The 22,596-nt window shown below is 40.0% G+C and overlaps 1 protein-coding gene and 1 pseudogene across 2 annotated transcripts; both read right to left on the minus strand.

Annotated features, from left to right (window-relative positions):
* LOC117439546 (uncharacterized) overlaps positions 1-11,444 on the minus strand; it is a 32,514-nt pseudogene extending 21,070 nt beyond the window's left edge.
* Positions 11,445-12,383: 939 nt separating this feature from the next.
* fdft1 (farnesyl-diphosphate farnesyltransferase 1) lies at positions 12,384-21,904 on the minus strand. Of its 2 annotated transcripts, XM_034076082.2 has the most exons (8): positions 21,338-21,904; positions 19,193-19,290; positions 17,641-17,824; positions 17,332-17,460; positions 16,681-16,872; positions 16,213-16,389; positions 15,574-15,726; positions 12,384-13,590 (listed from the first exon to the last, which is right to left on the minus strand). In XM_034076082.2, exons 1-8 carry the CDS (start codon positions 21,434-21,436, stop codon positions 13,360-13,362), a joined length of 1,263 nt encoding a protein of 420 aa, XP_033931973.1. In that variant the 5' UTR covers positions 21,437-21,904; the 3' UTR covers positions 12,384-13,359. The 2 variants fall into 2 exon arrangements, with proteins under 2 accessions (XP_033931973.1, XP_033931972.1); XM_034076081.2 differs by lacking the exon at positions 21,338-21,904 and having other exon boundaries at positions 19,193-21,303.
* Positions 21,905-22,596: the final 692 nt, after the last annotated feature.

Consider the following 22,596-nt stretch of genomic DNA (forward strand, 5'->3'; position numbering starts at 1 on the left):
TCACAGTGAACTGCTGATAGGCTCCACTTTCAGCTGTAATGAAGTATTCACACACCTGAGAAGATTCAAACATGCAGTCTGCAAAACCCTGTAGCATAACTTCTTCTTCTACTATTGTTACTTCTTTCCGTGTCTCTCTTTCTCACTCTCAGACTTTCTCTATCTGTCGATCTCAGCAGCTCTGGTGTTGAATCATTAACAATAACCTGAGGCTCCTCCCACCGCAGCAGGTAGAGGTGTACAGGCAGGAGGAGGAGGAGGAGGAGGAGGAGGAGGAGGAGGAGGAGGAGGAGGAGGAGGAGGAGGAGGAGGAGGAGGAGGCTGGACTGGAAATACAAAGCAATAATGGGGTTAGAAAAATCACAGTCAGCTGCTATAATCACATTTAAACCAGATTCTATTACATGGCTTTATTGTTAATTGATCTGCATCTAGTCTTGTTTCTTCTTACTTTTACAGCATAAATGCAAACCGATTTGGGATTTGTGTGACATTGAGAAGTGATATATTATTTCCTTCTGAAGTAGAATACAAATACCTGCATGGAGGCACACAAATAAAAAATGTCAAAGCAATTGTGAAATATGACGTGAAAGGGGAAGTCAATTGAAACACTTAGGTTAACCTTCTTGATACTTTTGTAAATCGATAAAAATGTCCACAAAAGCCAAATCTTTTACAAGATGAGCCGCTTCCTTTGAGAGTCACATTCCTATAGCTTGATTTGAGGGAAACGATCAAAGCGGAGTGCAACCAGGACAACGCTGATTACATCTGCCCGAGTAAGAAGTGTGAACTCCATCAGGCTCCTTATTTTCCACAGGGGGAATGACACCGGATGTTTTCCAGGCTGATGCGTCATTAAATGAATCGAAATGAGGCTGAAGGGTTAGCATTGTGACAGAGGGCGTGGGCCTTTATTGTTCCGAGTTAATTATTGATACTCTGTCTGGTAAATCAACGACATTAACGACCCCACTGATCCCAGATAAAAGCTCCTCTGGTTTCAGCTGTGGGACCGAGGGACCTCTGATAGGCAGTGAGTTTGACATGTGTCCAATAGGACCAACATGGTGGTTGTGTTATTTAAAACAGACCATTGTGTGTTGCTGTTGACCACAACCACTAATGAGAATGAGTTCATTTAATCTTCATCACTCCTAAAACCAGGAAGATACAACACCAAAAGAGATCAACATGTGTACTATTATCATTGTTTAATTCAAATTGAATTCAATAAACAAAAATGTATTGTTCATAATGCCCACAGTTCCTTCAGGTGACAATCTTTATCAATATGCTTGTAGTTACAGCTCATAGAAAACAAAACACATTCGTCCATTAAAAATAAAATGCACAGAAATTAAAAGGCAAGTGAATGTGGTGAACATCGTATTGAGCAAATAACCACAAAATAACAGCAATAGGAACAAATTCTGCTATAATCTTTAGTCACATGTTGATCTAAAGAACTGATACAAATAACATGAATCATAAATAAATAATACCTTAATATTGGTATTATGAAATAGTGTTGGTATTACTGTACACACAGATAATAAATTAAAACCCTATACATGTTTCTACACACGCATACTTACTATCATGTACAAAATATTCAAATTAGTGATTCAATTCCGAACTAATTACCTCCTGTAAACTTCACATCAGATCATGTGGACTCAAAGTGTCCGACATGATAAGACATTCTTTGAACTATCGCCCAAACAACATTGTGCGTTTGTGAAAAAAAGGCAGATTACAGGACACACAACTTCAAAAGCACTCGCTAGTACATTTCTGATAACCGGTACATTTGTCTCAAGTACTATTTACACGGTGTCAGCCCCTTCACTTCTGGTATACTGCATCATTTACATTGCAACCAAGCACACTGCAGAAGTGTATACTAGCATACAACACTTCTACACTTTCACATTTCGTTTTAAAATCAAAAAGTCTTTCCATCATGGCAGATGTTAACTCCTGCTGTGTTTTCAGGTTGAGACAGTTCTTAAAACTAGGATGCTAGCAGAATTAACTAGCACGTTTGTTTGTATTAGGGATGGGAATTTGAAAGCCAATGTATATTCGAATATTCGACCCCCCAAAAAACGGTTAACCGGTTAACCGAAATGTACACATCCTATATAAAAAAAAATTGGGTAAACAGATGAGGTTTGAGGCTGCGGCCACACGAGGACGAATTTGGTCGTTTGCGTTACTGTTTAGTGTCATATAGACCGTTCGGCCACACGAGGACGACCGAATACGGCACTAAACGACTGAGGAAACGATAACGGGTCCCAAGGTGGATAGAAAGGCATACGCAACTCTCTGGGGGGTCAAACGGCTCCGTGTGTACGCCCTATCCGAACATTTTCAGATCACTGATAGTGATTGCGCAATAAGTATGTAATCAATTTAGGCATCCCTCCCAAAAAAAATAATTAATAAAAAATACAAAAATTAATACAAATATTCATAACTCATATTCGAATACCTGAATAATTATTCGAATACCTGAATCATTTCGAATATTCGAATATTCGATTAATCGTTCCCATCCCTAGTTTGTATGCACTGCAATGAAAAATAGTATGGAAAGTATGCATGGAGGTGTGGGGTAGTAAACATTTAAAGAATGTTTCACACTTCAAAAATAACAAGTCTTGCAAAACAAAAGTAGTAATTGCAGAAAAACAAATAGATAGTTTCACATTCATTTCATTTAAATAACATCTAGTTCCTAAAAAATGACTTTAAATGTCTAATTGTGCGATTAGTTTTTGACACTAACTACAGTGCGCCATGTGAAGTTGGGACGGCAAACTAATGTTTTAAGAGCTTACATTCTTATATTTTTTTCAACTAATATATATAGTTGTTTGTGTGTTATTATAAAAGTAGGCATTACCCAGCTCAGGACTTTTTTTTTACTTTCTTAGAATGCTAATTGAAAGAAAACCTGAGAGGGCGAGGAGGGTAGTTGAGCATGATTGTACAATACCGTTGGTCATTTTCTGTGCAAACATGGAGGAGACGCAACATTTACATGGTAACAGCATGCAAAGCTGAGCCATGATTTTCTGTGAATTGCAGTTGCAGGATGTTAGTGGCTTCATATTGTTCTCAGCCAGCAGGCATCCTGGGATTGAGTCGGGTTCAGAGCGTACAGAGAGACGGGGTGAACGTTGATCAGCTGCCCGGCTTCTCTTTGATGCCACAGGCTTTCTTAATATCTTTAGGGTGTTCAAAGGCGGCTTGGACAAACTGACCGAACAGGCGCTCCATGTAACTCTCGCCGCGGGGAAAGAAACCCTGCAGGAATGCAATGTGTCCGCCGTGGGCCGTCAGCAGCATGGCAACATTAGGCAGGCTCTGGATAGTGGTCAACGGGAAGGCTGTGTGAGCAGGAAATACAAAATTAGTGATTTTGTATTCCCTGATGATTCGTTAGCTTTGCTGAAACATTAGATGCTTGGCATTATTTGTAGTAGGAGGATTGAAAAATTAACTACGGCAGGGAAAAACTTAAAGTGCAACTAAACAACTTTTGTAGCAGGAAAAAGGCCCCCTTTATAAATTGAAAAATGCAACCTACACACTTTTTTAGATACTGTGCGTAATGCTTAGATATAACATCTGGCGGAATTCATAAAAACTTTAGTTACATAAGTTGATGAATACATCAATAATGATGTTACACATGTAATATTTAAAACTGACTTGTTAATTAGCTACGACTTATAACACTTACTGGATTACATTGTCATGCATCTCAACTTGTAAACATAATCTATGGACATTTTACATGTACACATATCTATACATTCTTGTATTAGTGCTTTGTATTGAAACTTGAAGAATCATACAATCTTGATTTTTAAGTATTTACGTGAAAAGTAAAAAAACACATAGTCCCTCTTCTCCTGTTTCACACTCACCGCCTTGGGGAGAGAAGGGGTCATCGGCAGCGTTGAGACACATGATGGGTACCGCTGTATTTGGGAGTTTATGGTCTGGGCTGGCATCGTGGTAATAGTCCGTACAAGATTTATAACCAAACAGCAAAGAGGTGAAGCGTTCGTCAAACTCACGGATAGTCTGCGCCTAGAAGAGAAGGAAGAAAAGACATGAATATGAGGAGGAACTGCCATCACACATTAGCAGCATTGAGAAACTGGCGCTGTGTTTGAAGCGGGTCTTACTTTCAACACATGGTCAATGTCCACCACTTTCTCCAGAACCTTCCTGTGCCTGTGAGAAACAGGTTTTTTTTGTTTTAACACAGAGTTATTTAAACTACACCGAGGAATGGATGAAACTGCACCGTATCTGACCTGGTGACAGCCTGACACAGACCGTTGGTGAGGTACTTATTGAAGAGCAGCCAGTTTAGTGGTTCCTCCATCGAGGCGGCGGACTTCAGTGCATTCCAGGGGACGGAGATGGTGAAACCCGCCACCATCCCTGACTCTGTGCGCTTTCGGGCCAGGTAGTTCAATAATAACATGCTGTGCAGGGTGAGGGAAGGGAAGTATACAATTAAAGGACAATAGCAATTAGACAAGGAAAGGTAGTAAAGGTAAGTGCAATTTGACCATAAAATAACATTTTGGACAAATATTACAGCATGCACCAACTCACCCTCCCAAAGACACACCAGCTCCAAGCACAGGGGCATGTGGGTAGAGTCCATTGACATGAAGCACCACGCGCTCAAGATCCGATGTATTGGCTGCACAGTAGGTGACAGGCGTCTGAAGAGAGCAAGAGGAGGAGAGTTACATGCTGTGTTCAAGTGCTAGATTTTGTGTTTGAACTGCGAAAACAGCTGGCATTATTTTATATTTGTCTAATTGTCAACAAGAATTCTGTGAGTCGGGTCTCTCAATCATTTCCAACTTCCATGTCTTGATGGAGCACTTGGAAGTTCCACTGTGTGTGAACTGATTTAAAGATATATATTTCAAATTTAAAACTAAAATAATAAAAATGAGTTTTCCTACTTTTTTGGGGACATTGCAGATCGTACTTTTAATGAAACAGAAGTTAATACTGCCTTTATTAGGGAGTGTTTGTACACACAAGTTGTGCTTGATTGAGAATGTACAGCAGCAGGATAGCATATGTTTGACAAACAAAATAAACATTAGTGCCCATGTTCAACAGGGTGGTTCATTGTATAGTTTAAAGACACAAACTATTAGACAACAATGGAGGTTTATGGCATAGAAGTACTGTCAAAGCTTGTTCAGGCTTTGCTTTGGGTACACTTCAATACTTTGTTGGTTTTACATTGGATCTGTTGATATGGATATTTTTTGAAATAGCAGCAGGATTAAATGAGTGTTCATTAAGTAGTCAGGTGCTTACCAACAACTCTTCCCCTCCCAGCCCTCTGTTGTTGAAGACCACAACTCTAAGAAAGAAAATGTCTTTAGGGTGTTTACATTTCACTTAGATTTTGGCCCACAGGTGTAATCAATAGGGCAGGAGACAGTAGAGGAGCTGACCTGTAGCCGCGCCGGGTGGCCTGGTTAATAGCATGGCGCACATAGGACACCTTGCTGTTTCCTGTCAGGCCCGGGAGGATCAGTACTGTGGGGCGGATGGAGGATTCTGGGTACTCCGCACTGTCCCGATTGTCCACCCAGTCCAGAGAAATCTGACCACCATCGACTGTGCGGATCAGCTCACTGAGGGAGGAAGGGAGGATTACTATTTCACATAGAAACACTGCATATAGATGTGGAAGAAAGATAACAAGACGACTACGTCAATCAGGTAAAAGTAACATATTAAACATAGGGGACCCGTGCAGGTGGTTTGTCCTACTTGCGATAGCAGACAGTTGGTTTGGACTTGAGGATGGCACAGACCAGGGTTTGAATGCGGCCCCCCCAGCACCAAGGAGTGGGGATGAAGGGCTCGGACACCACAGGACAGTGCTTGTGGAGGAAAGCACTGAAAGCCTTGCTAGACACCAAGGCAGGAGTCTGAGAGGAAAATGAGTGAAGGAGTAAAACACAGGAGTATTTCAATTAGTACTTGTGACAAACAAGAGTGCATGCAAAACAGGGTCGGGGGGCTCCTTCAAGAGCAGGATTGGTCTGTTGTGTGGTAAACAGTATATGTTATACAAAACCTGGAAAACACAAAAAACTATGTAGGTTAATGTTTGCAGGTTCCAGTTGCTAAAAAGTAAATATTTGGTGTTTTCTTCAATTCTGCATCATTGTAAATTAAATATATATTTGGGTTTGGGGAGTACCAAGGGATCACCTTGGGCTCAGAGTTTTTTTCAATCATGTAAAAGTTAATTATCAGATTAATCAAAAATGTATAGAACCGGCAAACAGATTTGTAATGATGTAGTTTTCAACTACTTACACTATTTATTTTTTAAATCCATAACTCGCATAATTAATTTGAACAAATATTATTAAATGGTTAATAGATATGTTGAAAGACATGTTTTATATATGTTACTACTATGTTAAATGTTGTTTCTCAATTTCGCATTTATTACCATGTTTTTCACCACTAACAAATGCTTCATATGACAGTTCTATGAAATGACAACTACAATATAGAGTTCCAGATGTTGTTACATCTACTTACCATTAATTTAAAGTGCTTTTTATATAATATATTCATTTTTGAATATGCTAGTTATAATGCCAAATAGGTTATATTTAGTTATAATCTGAAGTGATGGTAAATAATCATTAGTTGCAGACCGAAACATCGGGCTTCATAAGTTACATAACATTTAAGTGCCATCAATTTAAAAGAAAACACAGTTAGCTAATGTACTACTGTACTACTATGTAACATTATATTCATAGGAAGTCACATTAGGATGTGGCTGGGGTCTTTAAGGTGATTTTTTGTGGAAAGTTATGTCACCTTACACTCAGCTGTGTATTGCCTGATCAACAAAACCGTTTAAAAGAGAAGAAACTAGATAAATAAAATAACATTAAATAAGTAAAATAAGAATATTAATAAAAAATAAAAATAAAAACAGAATAATATAATACAAACATGTAATTATATAAGAAACAAAAAAAATAAAACCGAGTAAACTCAAAATTAAATATAGAAAATAAAGGAATATGCAATAAACTAAAATAAAGTATAAAAAGCATTTAATAAATAAATATAAATAATATATTGAAATAGGAAAAGGGATTAGGGAAAATCCAAAAGAAAAGGTGTATTTAGTGCAGTCATAACCGCTAACCTTTACCCCAGTGACTGACCTGACACTTTCGGCCCCACAGATAGTATAGTGCGGCCGTAATGGAGCAGATGAGGACCGTGTGAGGTCTGGAAAGACAATCCCAATATGATCTCCATAGGTCGAAATGAGATAAAAACATGGCTATTGTCTTAAGTAGTTAGCTTTAGAAGAGAGCTAACTTGCTAGCTAACGGTATGGACCGGTAAATGACTCTTAAGCCGACACAGCGGAAAGACAGAGATACGTGTAACGTTGGTTACACTAATGCCCGACAACATGCCTTCATCACCATCAGCTAACGGTATAGATGTGTTACAGCCGAGGACGTCCCATCACCTCTGACGCTAATGGGTGGGAAATAGCGGGTATCCACCTGCAGCGGTGTTTCTTACAGCAACTGCCGCTTCCTGGTTCTCAGACCATAACAGGAGATCGTATGTTACGCTAAAGGGACTCCTCCAATGTCAGCGACCGCACAACCCTAAGGTCCGCCTTCACCAGACGGACAACAAACCCCACAATGCAGTTCTGCTGCCAATTCTTCTTCTTCTTCTCTTTAGGATTTTCGGCGTCTGCTCTATGACAATTTGGTGAACTACTTCCACCTACTGGACTGCTGGTGTTTTGCAGGAAAATAACTGGAAAAATAATGATACTCCAACATATTTATAGAAATGCAACTAAAATGTATCTCAGAAGAAGGTTAACTAAATGATAAGGTTAATTTAACACGTGTGCCCTTGTTTTACTTCCTGTCTGTCTACTCTGTAGAATGTTAAAAAGTCAAAAAACAATCCTTATCATAATAGGTTGTGTAGCTGCTACTTTGTAGCAGTTTGACTGACAATTAATTTTTTCAAGATAATGTTCATAGGTATCATCGATATGTTTGGCTATCTGACACTCAGTACTTATAACATTCAGTAGGTCAGGGGCCGTTGTTGATGAGCATTTCCCCATTTTTCATTTTTAATGAGGCTACTTATTGTTCTTAAATCATCATTATCACACTGGTGGTATAAACTAAGTTAATTATTTTGGCAGAATTGAAATGTTTAAAATATTGTTACCGTTCTGTTTCTTATAAATGAAAGCAGAGTAAGAGTTATTTTCTATGCTACAGGCCTCAGACTCTTTACACCCACGGCAGGAAACAAATCCTTTAATCCTCTTTGTTTCAGTCCACATGGGCTATGTTGAAACAAAGGCAATAACAAATAATAACATCTCAATATGTCATGCATACTCTTAACTGCTTAATTGCTGAAAAAGTACTGTATAGTTCGTTGAGAAAAAAACTTGGAGATAATCATAATCATTTATTCATGACAATAACAAAGCAAGCACAACAGTTATTATTTATATTTTTATTTTTATTTGATCACATAAATCTCCAAATATTTGGCTTTAAATGCAATACACCAGTCTCTTACAAAACAAGGTCTTTATTTTAATCTTTCTTGAATGACTTAATTTGATAATTGTTTTTACAACCAGCACATAACATCTAGTTGAGTGGGATTCCTGCAACCACCTCTGACTCAATTCCACACTCATCATTTCCACGCTTGATCTTGAAGAAACCTGAAACAAGAAGACATAAAACATGATTAACACTTCTTAACCATTCACTCTCAACATTGCATGATTATATGACAATGAAAGAATGTGTCCTTAAACCCTGGTTCTGTGGTACCTTTATCTCCCCAGTCACTGTTCCAGGAGTTTGCAGCGAGCCAATAGGGCGTCCCATTCTCCTCCCCCCAGCCGAGGATCTTAATGGCATGACCGCCGAGCATCTCTCCTGTCACATGCTGGTACACACCTACAGTAGAGGAACATTCATTGCAATAACACAGCACGTATAAGACAATAGTGATTGTCTTTCTCCTTTTTAACATATACTTCAGATTTTATAGAGAATAAACTATGCTTTTAATCACGTGTATATGTTGTAGGACAGTTACATACACTAACCTTAATCTGTTTTGTTTTTTTGTGAAATACTGAATATTTGTTCTCAACACATAATGTGAAAATACTTCAAATATAACAATCTGAGAAGGAAAAAACATTCTTTATTTCGATTTCCCACCACACATGTCCACATTATGGCCTTAAATGATGATGAGGTCACATAATGCTTCGTTTTAAGGGGTCATGAGACAAAAAGGTAGGGAAATCCTATAGTATGATTATAATATGGAACTCGAAAAGCAAAGATAGATTGCAGGACAATTATGTGTCTGACTAAATATGAAATATGCAAAATAAACCAGGTTTAAAGTTGATTTTCATTCTGAGATTTAGTCAAACTGCTTTAAATATAAATACTGAGGTTACTTGTCCTGCTTGTTAGCTGCTATGTGTAGAGGAGAGGTTTGTGTGCATGCAGTTTGTTGTAGCTAATGTAGCAACAAAGTCAAATCAGTCTCACTCACCAGTCTTGTACAGCAGAAAATCTGCATACACAGCGAAAGCTGCCTCCACAGGCCCGTTCTTGTACAGCTCGGTCATGATCTGCTCCTGTTTGGACGGGACGCTGTATGCGTGCTTACCTGAAGAGGGAGACACAGTTAACAAAACCATGTAGAAAGAGAAAATACTGTGAGTGGGAAAATTGATTGTTTGGGGGTCTGTACCAAAGTTTTTGTCCTTCTGATAGGATGGAGAGTATCCATCAGCGCACTGCTCCACACACTTAGGAGTCTCCTGTTCTCCCTGACACGGAGGACGGGTCCCGTTCACATGATGCTCACAGGCAGGGATGCTGTAGGGTCGGCAGCCTGTCAAACACACCGTCAATTTAATTATGATTTTTCTTTAAACCCATTTGCAGCTGAATCTTTTTAATTTCTCATTTGTTCTCTGGGATATAAAGTTCAAAATCAGTCAAACTGGTCTTAATTACTTAGTCAGGGCACATGAGTATATTCACCATATTTTGGGAACAATTATCCCATGGGCCCATAAATAATTGAGTATTTGATTTTTCAAATGATTTTCAAAAGATTTGTCCTGAATTTGCCACAATAATCAAAGTGTGATTTGTCATGTGATCAAAACATTTCAAAGTTCTTCCATTAGATGCTTGCTAAACGTTTTTTCATAGCAGATTTCAAGACGTAAGACCAATCAGAACTAATGCTGTGGGATATTTTCTAATAATACTTAATATCCATTTCAGTTCACAGCTTACCAACGTTGGAGTTATACAGGCCTCCTGTCACAAGCCCTTTTTTCGCCCAGAACTGCCACGCAACAGCTGGATAACCACCGAAACAACTGCATCCAAAGGAGGACAAAAACTCCATGAGCGTTGTTGTTTAATATCCTCTAAAAAGACCTGGAATTAACTCGTTTTGCTACTCATATACTCACCCCATGCCACATTCATCACAGCAGGAGAGCAGATCTTCAGCGGAGATCTCCAAAGAAACCTGACCACTGCTGTGGATACACAACCTGTCGGATATCGCCTCAACTGCCCCGAAGGCCTGTGGGGAAAGAACATTTGATTACTGGTTTAAGAATATGCTAGTTGGCTCTTAAATGCATTTGAACTGTTGTGTCCTTTTGTTGGCCTGTCTTACCCAGCAGGACCCGCAGGATCCCTGGTCCCTGATCTGTTTGATTGTGGGACAGTTAGGCCACTGCTGGCGCGGGTCGAAGCTGTTGGGAAGCCTTATGCCTTCAGTATTGTGAACCCTGAAGAAGAGAGGACAATCACTGACCTCTGCAGATAAAATGAACCTGCTGACTGTCACCTGTTTGAGCATGTGAGAGATTGCAAACACACATAAATCTGTGCCCTCTCACACTCATTAAACTTACACCTCTGGCAGCCTGGGTCCATTCAGTATTGTCCCACACAGTCCCTTCACATTGCTGATATCAATGTTGTAGAAGTTCTGCCCAGCCTGGACATAAAGAGATTAAGTTAAATGAGAGATTAAAGAAATCACAGCAATCTTGGACAGCAGGTTTTTTTGTGCTGAAAAGACAGTTATCAGAAAAAATAACCCGAATTGACTTACTGTCCAGGTGGTGTTGGCTTTGTTAATAAGGTCCACCATCTCTGAGGAGGCATGAGGGCGGTGAGGACGTGCCAAGGTGACAGAGACCGTCACAACGACACAAAGGAGAGACAGAGGATGCATCCTGCAAACCAGATGACAGTCTGAAAAATCACCTAGAAGGAAAAATGTTGTATTACTTAAACATATTTCTTCCTTAAAAGGGAGCAGTTGCTGTTCATTAAACATTTCAGCATGAACATCACAAGGAAAGCCAGTTTCATTTAGATCAGGATTTTCCTGTAATACCCCTGGAACCTCATGTTGTTTCTTCTCAAAATATGAATTCAACAACTTAACAAATATTGAGTAGAAGAATTTGAAGATGATGAAGCGGTACCTGTACAAGTCCAGCGCAACTACAGAATGCAAGATAGTAGCACATAATGTTTTTATATTATTATTATTAGCATCCATCTCTGTTCTTTTCAGAAGCATTAATGAATTGCCACATATTGCAGTGCTGATATTTGAAACCAAATTGTTGTTTTTGATCAATTAAAAAATAAATTACAAGGATGGAAATGGAGTCACAGAAGCAAGTGAATCTACATATAAATATCAGAGATAAAATATAAGCTACATAATATAAGCTTCTTCAACATTCACTCAAAAGTGAAGATGGTATGAAAGTCTAGCAGCTTTAAAGAGAACAATTAAACACAATATAACACAAGAAAGACGATCTCTCAAATATACTGTAGGTCTTGAACATTTACCTGCAGTTGTTTTTGATCAACGTCCTCCTGCAAATCCTTTCTGAAACTGAACTGAAGTTCTCTCACTTTTTACCAGCAGTAAGTCATTCAATCACATGTCTGTGATAAATGCATCGTCAGTAAACATGTGGTTGAAATAAAAGTCTTTCCAAAGGTTGACAGGTGATCTTAAAATGATGACCTGGCAACCATAGAGAACATTTATAACTTAACATTATTGTTGACTCATATCAACCTTTGAACAATGCTGTACAATTGTAGAGTCTAGGCTCTATTAAAATATTCACCCACTTCAACAGGTTATCGTGTTGTTTGCACAATAACAATTCAGGCTGGTTAGATTATTTAACTTATTTATTTGTCTCATATATGTACAAATCAAAATGTCACATTACATAGCAATGTTTGTAGCTCTCCTTTGGTTCTGTACAAGGTAACTCTGTGCAAGCCTTACTCACCAAAGCTGCGTTAAGGACACTTTAGCTAGCAGTCTCGATATGGTTTTTTTTTCAGATATGAAATGTATCAGAAATTACATTTGTTCTCCCCCATTCATTTAAAAAGTTCATGTAAAAACTACATAGAAATAGCTTATTTTTCCTCCTATTTCAAAAGCCATAGAAATGAAACACAAAGACATATAAGTGGTGAAATAAAGTTATAGTGTTGGAGGATGCAGATGCAACAGATTAACTGTAAAGTGCAGGATTGTAACTTATATTTACTTTGAGTGTTTCTCCTGAAGAAACATAGTGAGATGGATATTAAACTAGCTTTAAATTTGACCTGAAAAATATAAGAGTTGACACAGAATCAAACAAAAAACTTAATGGAATTCGTGACTTCTCTTAGATCCTTGAAAAGGGCAGTGTCATGTAATTTGCATTTACCAATTAATGGGAAAAATGACTACCTTCTGTCTTTAAATGTTGAATATGCTCTATAATTTTATTCAAGGGGTCAACATTTTACAAATGAAACAAAAAAAGACCAGAATCAACATAAACAAACAAGAAAACACCCTGAATTGTTTTAATGTGTGATTTATGCTGGTGAATATAAACACACAACATGTTGTGTAATTAATGTATCCAGATGCAGGATGGACTTCTATAAATCACTGTCAAACAACCTAAAGAGACCAGCCTGCTACCAGAAACCCTCCATAGTTTAAATATGTCCATGTTCCTCTGAAGGCTGTAGTAAGGAGGGCAGTGTTTCAGATTCCAGATAGAAAGGAACTGGACATCCAGAGTGGGAAAAAAGGGGCTTTCTGAGTCTGTGGGCCCCGGTGAGGTTAGGGTCAATGGGTTCACTGTCCCTTCATGTCCCCGGTGCCCTGTGCCTGTGCTGCGGTGGTGGTGCTGAGGTACTGCCAGCTGAGAGCGGCCAGCAGCATGGCAGCAGACAGGTACATGGGCGACAGGTGGGCGGTCCTGGAGGGCAGGTTGCTCTGTGACACGGCCGACTTCTCCCGGATTAGAGCCAGGATGTGCAGGGTCTTGTCCCGGGTCGGGTCCGTGTGGGAGACCTTCTGTAGAATCTGCAGAGAGGGAGAACGGGATGTTAAAGTGTCACTCAGTACAATCATGTGAAATACTTTAGATGGGAGGCTGGATTAAGAAAAACATACACTGGAGTAGAAAGACATACAAAATAAAACAATAACATATATCTTACTTACAAAACATAAGAAGAAATAATAAAATAATATCCATACAAAATTGCACTCAGTGTGGGTATGTTATGTCTGTGTCAGAAAACACTTTTAAACTTTAACCACAGGGTGTCACCAAAGCACAGTTTGCATTAAAACGCCCTCTCGCGGGTTATCAAGTGGGTCGCTCAAACCAGCCATATCCTATCTAGTTAGGTGCACGTTCAAAGGAAAAAAGGGGGCGGGGTTAGCAACATTTGACAAATCACAAACATGGAGAAGCGCACTGACAGCGCAGCGTCATACTTCCTGAATGAAAAGTAAACTATAATATTAGACAATGAAGACGTTAAACTTTAAACATCCATGACTCAAACACTTTATCCAGGATAAAAGCCACATAGCTGCACCTGCAAGGTGAACACAGCTGGTAAAAGATAAAGTGTTTGAATGCGTACATTAACAGGTTTATGATATCACTGCCCCGTCTAAGACACGAGTGGATCCGACTTTAATTACATTTGACTCGAGTGTTTCGTTAACTTAATGTGTTGCTTAAAATAATACTTCTGCATACAGTATGTGACACTGTGACGGCCCGTCCACACAGCGGCGTGCGTTGACGCTTCACCATTCACTTTGAATGGGGTGATGTCACTTTTCGCCGAACTGCATTGTGGGAAGCGACGCGGAGCGTTGCTGGCGTGGCTCGCTGCAAAAGTTGAGCAATGTTCAACTTTTGACGCCTCGGCAGAAGCGTCAGCCAATCGAATCATATGCCAGTACAAGCTCTAGCCAATCAAACCGCTGCTTGTGTGTCAGGGGCGGGAGATTCATGTGATTGGTTGTTGGTCGAGTTTCAGACACGCCCACAGGCAAGCATCAACGCACGCCGCTGTGTGGACGGGCCGTGAGTGTTGCACGGCCAGATACGGCTCAAGAAGCTGACTCAGATAAGGAAATATATGATACATTATGATGTGATATGTATGATAATGGGACACATCGGTGTCTGCACTCACAGTGCCGCGGACTGTACGTAATGTTACTTTGATCCGGTTACTTATGTTGTAGCAGATATTTAAGTAAGCTTTCTTAACGCTACTGTTATAATAGTCAGATTGCTCTGAAGATGGGAGGTGATATTCTATTAATTTTCACGTTCACACAGTCAGTTGATTTTTGCCGGCCGTCTTTCCTGCAACGGCAGTTTTTCTCCTATAATATGACTTGATAGCTTTAAACTACGCACACTGAGCTCTGATTGGCCAGCAGGCAGTGCTTTCACTGAGTTGATCTCTTAGCCTGCAACCTAGCCTGCTCCGGAGCAGGCTAGCCGTTCAGCATAAGTTACCGTGGAGATCTAGCCCGATAAGAAGTGAACCAGCGTCGTAGGACCGGAAATCCAGAGTTTTCTCTGAAGTTAGCTCGCTAAGCGAAAATCCTGTTTCGTAGTACAGGCCTCAGAACTAACTGACTGGGTTTAACGTTTGACTGAAACTGTGTTTCCTGTAAAAATGGAAGAAGTAGAAAGAACAGAACGAAATGGAAATGTAAGTGGGATAAACATTTTTTACTGAATTAAAATCTTGGGAGAAAAGCAGAAGCTAGATATTATCATGGCTGGAGCTGTATGATGTATGAATATGGGTGTATTCGTAAAACATTTGTGTTTAGTCTTTTTGGGGTTATTTGTGTTGTTTTGTTTTGTTTCCCCTCTCTTTTCTGGTTGAGTAATATGTATCGACATTTATGAGTCATGTGGTTGTTAAATTGCTGTTTGAAAAGATAACAAATAAAGACAAATACTTTTTTTTAAAGGGCACCAATATGGTGAAAGCAGGGCAGCAAACACGACGACACACCCACCTCCTGGTTGTACTGGGCCATGATGGTCTGCACGGCTCTCATGTTGGTGGCCTCCATCATGAGCGTGACCGCCTGCCCCTTCCTGATCTTCACCACTCCCTGGAACAACATGGAGTTGTTGTAGCAAGTCGACAGAGTAGCTATTGCCATCACCTGATCAGGAGAGGATAAACATGTAGTTGAAGGAAAGGACTTAAAGAAATAATGACATTTATCTTGTTGGTAAAGTTTCCTATCTTTTATACTATATTGTTGACTCCTTTTTTCTCATCAACAATATTGCATGTTGGTCAAGTAGCAGTTAGCATTTAATGATGCGATGCCGTTGTATCTCGTCTTAGTCATGGAAAAGGAAGTACACTGAAAGGTAGTAAATGTAAAATGGACAGTATTTATATAGCATTTTCATAAGCATTTATCCATTCTTTGCAACTTCTCAAAGTCACTATTCACGAATCCAAACTTTGACATGCAAAGTGCAATCACCTCAGGCAAGCTAACATTCAACCACTTCTATAGGAAACAACTTTGGGATAAGTATCTTGCCCAAGGATTCATCGAAATGTTGTTTGCAGGAGCTGGGATCGAACCCATAACCTACCTCACAGCCACAGTAATAAGTCATAAGTCAGTGTGTACCTGTGGAATTGCGCAGAAGTTGAAGACGCTCTGGTTTTGCAGGCGGGACAGGTAGGCGATAACATCGGGGACGTGTCGCAGAGCGTCAGTGACCAGAAAGTTGAGACAGGAGAGAGCCGAGTCCAGCTTCTCAGGCTGAGCAAAGTCCTCCAGGCGACCTGCAAACTGACCCCAAGCCTGCACGGGGACACGAGATATTAACACATCAGATATGGTACTGTTTTTTTTTTTTTTAAATCAATATTCAGTAAACCTCTAAGCAACATCAGCAAGAAGTCAAAATGAATCGTGTCAGTTTTTATATTTAGTAAGAGACACAATATACATAAAATATGTTTGAGACACTAGCTGACTTAAAAATGTTGGTCTTTGTTTGTAAAATCTGTATATTTCTGTTACTATCAAATTGCAAAACTGTGGTGATCAGGCAAACAAACACTCAAACCAGGACAGAGGACAGGTTCTTACCTCTTGAGGCCAGAAGGCACGTCCCACCTGAATGTCCTCCAGATAATCTCGGATGATGTTCGTCTTCTGGAGGAACAGGCCCATGGAGTTAGCCATCTCGGTGTCACGCCCCACCTCTGGGTCCTCCAGCTGGGACGCAGAGAACAGCTGAGACAGGCCGATACCAACCAGCCCCGCCACGTAATGGCAATACTGAGGATAACAGAAGACCACATGGAATCAGATTTCATTGTCCAAGCATGATATGTATTCTGGTTTATGATTAAGCAAACACAGTTATTCTAACATCCAAAGATTTCAAAACATTTATTCAATATTGTCAAAGTCAAAGACAAACTGTTGGTTTTATAGAAGGTTTTACGTGGTGTATTGTAAGACTGCATCAAAATCAAGTTACCATAATGACTTAAACACATCGGTAAGACGGAATGAAGCTGCAGAGATACAAGTCAATATTGCATATAGAAAAATAAAATAGCATATATTTTTTCATATCTTATGTTACGGAAAGTGCAGGGTATTATAAACTGTGTTAGATATCTGTTTGTGTTGTAAGGATATGTACTTTTGCCATTTAGTACAAGTCATTGTTATACTCCTGTCATTTATCTAACATTTTTGTTGTTATTTTAAGATAAGGTTGATATTTACCAGGTCCCACTCCTTCATGGATCCCACTTTCTTTTCCAGGAACTCAGCCATTCCTACTCCCATACGGTGGCAGATATCTGAGATGACGTCTCGGTATTCCTTAGCGAGGTTTCTGAACTCCACTGATATCTGGAATGCAAGTACATATAAAGATTGTAGTAACAGATACAAGTGACAAAGATTTCACTTCAGATTTTTCTATCGAATACCAGCCTAGACATTTATAAAGGAACTACATCGGTAAATGACACTCTTGAGAGCCTAGTATATTTCTGGCCGTTCCAAGTAAAACCATGCCGAGCTACTGACCGTGGGGAAATCTGCCAGAACCTGTCGGTCTTTCTCATGGCTCTCTGTGAAGCGCCACTCATCCTGGTACAGGAAGGTGTGGAAATCATTCAGCATGGGGACCTTCTTGTCCATAGGAATCGTCATGTCGTCCTCCACCGTGTCCAGCGCTCGAAGCACCAGGTAGAAAATACAAACTGCATGCCTGGATCAGAAAGATAGGAGAAGGCTTTTAGTGTATTTTCACATGCTGACTGAAAAGATGCATGTCCTTGAATCAAAAGACAAAAATAGCAGGCATGTCAAAGAGGTCGTCACAGGTCAGGGCAGTCTATATGTAGAGGATTCTTTCCGACTGAGGATATATAAAGTGGACACCCACACACTTAGGATGTGTATTTTATGTTTAATAACTTACTCATTAAATGTCCATCTGTGTTTGTTTGATTAAGTGTGACATTGAGACATGAGCAGATAAGCTGATCAATCATTCTGTTGATCTGTTGAGGTATTTTCCAATCTTTATTCCAGACTCAAGGTCCATATCACATACAAAAAGACAAAACACACATCAATAAATAAGATAATAGCTAAACACAAAACAGATAAAAACAAACAGATAAAAACATAAGGCTACATAGGTAGATCAACAGAAAAAATAAATGTACTGTATAAAGTGCTTTGTCATACAGAATCTAAATACATCCTCACATATATGTAGCCTTATTTCCTTGGTAAATGACAGCAAACTATTGCCAACTGTGCGTTTGTATTGGTACAAGAAATTACTTAAATCAATAAGTCCTGCAGTGGACTTTGGTTTGTTGAGGCTGATACCTGTTGTTGAATTGATAAGCTATCATGTGCAAAATGTCTTCAAAATGATGACTTATACATTCTGAGTGCCTGACACAAACAGTCTGCATGGAGCTGTGTCTTGTGTTCAACTCCACAGGTGATACCGTCATTTGTGGGTACTTTTGGTACATATATGAATATCAAAGACAAATGCAGCACATAACATAATGGGTGCAATCTGAGTATTATGTTTAAACTGCTGATAGTGGTGTTGACGATGTTAATCACTTGAATGTGTCTTTTGTACATTATGCACATGTGTTACTCAGAGAACTACTAGTGCAGAAAAGAGAAGTACCCCAGCCAACGCCCATCTGCCCTTCACGAAGAAAACATGCCCGCAGACACACCCCTCCACCTGGAGCCAAGGCTGCAGTTAAAGTCAGCTACTATCGTCTATTCCTATAGTCTATTACTTAACTTCTGTGCGAAAGGTCACGGGTTTAAGGATTAGTGGATAGGAGAATTCAAAAGGATTTAGGAAAATAGACTGCGGTGCCTTGAGAATCGACTGCAATTTCATTATCTGACGTATTTATGATGCTCCAGCGGACGTCATGAATACGCGTCTGCTGTGGGGAAACTACCGTTTTCTATACAGCGGGCTACATGGATGTTTCATAAGAACTAGAGACTCTGCACTGTGCTCTGATGGTGTTGTTGTTTTATGCTTTATGAACGTGGACAACAGAGAAACATATTCTGCATGACTCACCTCAACTCCCCGTCCAGCGCTTGAATGACAGCTGCAAAACTGCGACTGGTTTGGTTCAGATACAGATAGCAGGTCCGCAGACTCTCACTCATGGATTCCTGGCAAGAGAGACAGGAGAAGGTCGAGTGTCGGTAAAAACATGCGGGTCTGAGGGCGATGGAGGGTCGGGCGGCCTCCTGCAGGGCCCGCTCCCCCAGTCTCCAGCACGAGAGGAGGGACCGAGGAGCGGACCCGCAGCCACGCGGCGCCACCGACAGAGAGCGCTTGAACACGGACAGAGAGAAGTTACACTTGCAGCAAGCTCCGGCCATACGGACACCCTGCACGACCGACCCTGCAACTATGAAACGACTCTGTGCATGTCGACGCTACGGCTGGTGGGGAAGCTTGAAACATGTATCCTAGAGGACAAGTGAGCGGAGGGTCGGGTGAGGCGAGGAACGCCACTGACTTCCAAGCAGTCCCCCTCACTGCGTAGCATGCTGCGTATAGGAGCGGGTCTGCGCAGAGCGTTTGTAGATCTGCTGTTATGATTTTACTGCTCCTCCCACCTTTACCCAACAACAACACCAGCTGCGTGTTTCACAACTTGCTGCAGTTTACAGCTAGGAAATAAGGCTAAAACTCAACATGCACTTCTGTTTAAAACCCTTCTGAATCACAGCGGACGGTTACATTAAAGAATAGAGGGTTTTGTGAGTGGAAAACGCATCATATTAAAAATAGCACTCAGTCGACTGCAGTTGCTTCTGCTTATGTTGACCATTTTTTTCTCAACTTTATTTATAAGAGATGCGCTGACAAACTATGCTCTACAAGTAAAGTAACGACTCGTTTAAGATGTTTCACATTGAAATACATTATAAATCAATTACCTATTACCTTACGTACTATTAATAATCAACCACATTTATTTTTGAAATATTGAACAAAATGTTAAAGATATAAGTGTTAATCCTACTGAGGCAAATTTGCTTGGTGAGAATAAACTATTTTATTAGTGTCTGATAACGACAAGTTTGCTGCGAAAAATACAGCAGTGTATGGTGTGGACACCTGGTGGCAGACAGTGGGAAGTACAGTAGGATGTATGAGTGGAGTCAGGTGTTGAAGTCAAATCTGTGACCTGTCAGATCCTGTGAAGCTGGAGGGTTAACAGTGGTCAAATATTGATGCTTTTTTCGAAATATAAACAGCTGAAATGACTGACTATTACTATAACTCAAATGAATGACAATCTTATAGGGTCACAACTTTTGCAACAGCCTCATTCACCCAAAATGAATTGCTGGTGGTCAGAGGTTAGTAAACGTTTGCATGAAAATGTTAGCATATTATCAAGTCATAAATCTGGCAGATCACACAAAATTGGACAAACAGCTGGTACTAATACATCTATGGCTGATGGAAACGAAATGCCCATCGAGATGTCTGGGTTGGATTTGGCACTGTAGTAGCATCTATAATAAGTATTACTTACTGAACAAAGACACAATTTGTACAGGAAAGTGAGGGCTTGTGTTGCTACTGTCAACGCGCTTGTTTACAGCACTATCTTTGTATTCCTATTATTAGGTTAACTTCACTTTGCAGGGATATGCTTTTGTTAACCTTTTGTCTGGGTCATTTAATAATACTCCCAACCAGGCTAAACTAACTGTTAACTTAAAACCATGTATACAGTATTTGCAGACTCGCTCTCTCTCTCTCTCTCTCTGGGTCACATTGGTGTTAAAACATTGGGATTAGCCGGTAATCATGCGCACATCATCTCTCCCCGCTGTTGAACCCTCCAAGCTCCTTATGTAACGTAAATCCCAAGTCAATGGTCATATCAATCTGTGCACACCTGAGCCAACACAGAGTGAGAGATCTCATTAGTGCATCTAGCAGAGTCTGTTTCCATCAACTCATGCAGAAGCAAAACCAAGCATGCCTCTGTGGGTTTCTGTTTCACTACCTACAACCTGTTTGTGGTGATGCTCTTAAATGAGGAACATCATGTGCTATAGGCTATGATCCGAAAGGCACATTTGAAAATGAAATCCTGTAGGCAATACAACCTGCACACTGTCTTCATATGACTGTAGTGTTATGTAGAAATTAAAGTTATTCTCAGTTTGTTCAATAAGAGGGTTTACTCACATAATCCAACTTTCGCATCACAGTGCTGCATCCCCCCATTTTAAATTTAAATAGGTTGAATATCTCTTCCGGGTGCCCCAGTGACTTCAGGATGTCCATGTTGCTTCAGGTTTTCTGCTGTTACTCTAACAAACTGATGTGTAAGCCTGCAGAGATGTTTACCCATCAAAGCGAAGCGTCCCGAGATGCAGCTGCACCAAGGAAAAAATGCGGCTCTCACTACCAAACGTCGTCTGATCGACCGACGCCTCTGATTGGCTGGCGAGTCATGGGCATAGCGGCCAGTGCCCAATGAGCGAGCAGAGTGGCTGGTGTGATGCCCCGCCTCAGCGGAGTGACAGTGGAGCACGGCTTCTGATTGGTCCATATTCTTCCGAATGGGAAACCATACCTGCTCATTTAAATTATGTAATACTAGACTGATGCCTGTTGGTTGTGATCTAACTCTTTGACACAGCGTGTTAGCCATCATCTGATATAACTCTAAGCTTTGTCTATTTGAAAACGTTTGTTCTATTGATTTGAATAGTAAACCTTTTATTTGTATATTGTCTGGTAGGCTTTTATGCCTTTTGGTCTGATTGTGATGCGATGTTTTTTTAGTTTTTTTTTTACAGATACATATAATAATAATAATAATAAAGCTTTATTTATAACACATGCAGCTCAAAGTGTTTTACAAAATGACACATCACAAGTTAAAAACAAACAACAAGAAATTCCCCTCAGATTATTTGTTAAGAACTTTAAAAGGTAGGCTACATGCAGCAAAATATACCATGGTATCCCCTGATACAATTAATCAACACAAGGAGGTAAAATGTATGATAATATAAATATAAAGTTTATTGTTTTTTTTAGTCAGGTAAAAAGGAGCTGAGGATTGTTCTAAGGGAGCTGAGGTGGAATATTAAGGAGGCTCAAGGCTCCTCAAATCTGTGTGGGATTGTAAAGTTCCTCTTTAACCTGAGCCTGAAGCAAGGAAGGGTACCACTGCTGTGGAAAACATGTATGGTACCCGTGCCGACAGTTTGTCTATCAATCTGGCATGGGTGTGGATGACACTGTCCTACTTAATGCAGAGATCCCTTCACCTGGAAAAAACAGGAGGATAAGAATCGTGTTTTTTGTTGTTGTATTTCTCCAGTGCCTTTAATTCATACTTCTGGGGGACAAGCTGGAGCACTGGGGGGAAATCACCACTGCACCTACTTGATTCATTTATCTTTCAATTCAATGTTTCATGATTAACATTGTCC

This window comes from Pseudochaenichthys georgianus, chromosome 24 (genome assembly GCF_902827115.2).
Source record: "Pseudochaenichthys georgianus chromosome 24, fPseGeo1.2, whole genome shotgun sequence".
NCBI classification, from domain to species: Eukaryota; Metazoa; Chordata; class Actinopteri; order Perciformes; family Channichthyidae; genus Pseudochaenichthys; species Pseudochaenichthys georgianus.

Coding starts and splice junctions, on each gene's coding strand:
- fdft1 (XM_034076081.2), bottom strand. CDS start 19,503: ATGGCCGGAGCTTGCTGCAAGTGTAACTTCTCTCTGTCCGTGTTCAAG. Junction 16,873..17,331: donor CCATGAAGGAGTGGGACCTG/GTAAATATCAAC, acceptor TGTTATCCTCAG/TATTGCCATTACGTGGCGGG. Junction 16,390..16,680: donor GTGCCTTCTGGCCTCAAGAG/GTAAGAACCTGT, acceptor GTCCCCGTGCAG/GCTTGGGGTCAGTTTGCAGG.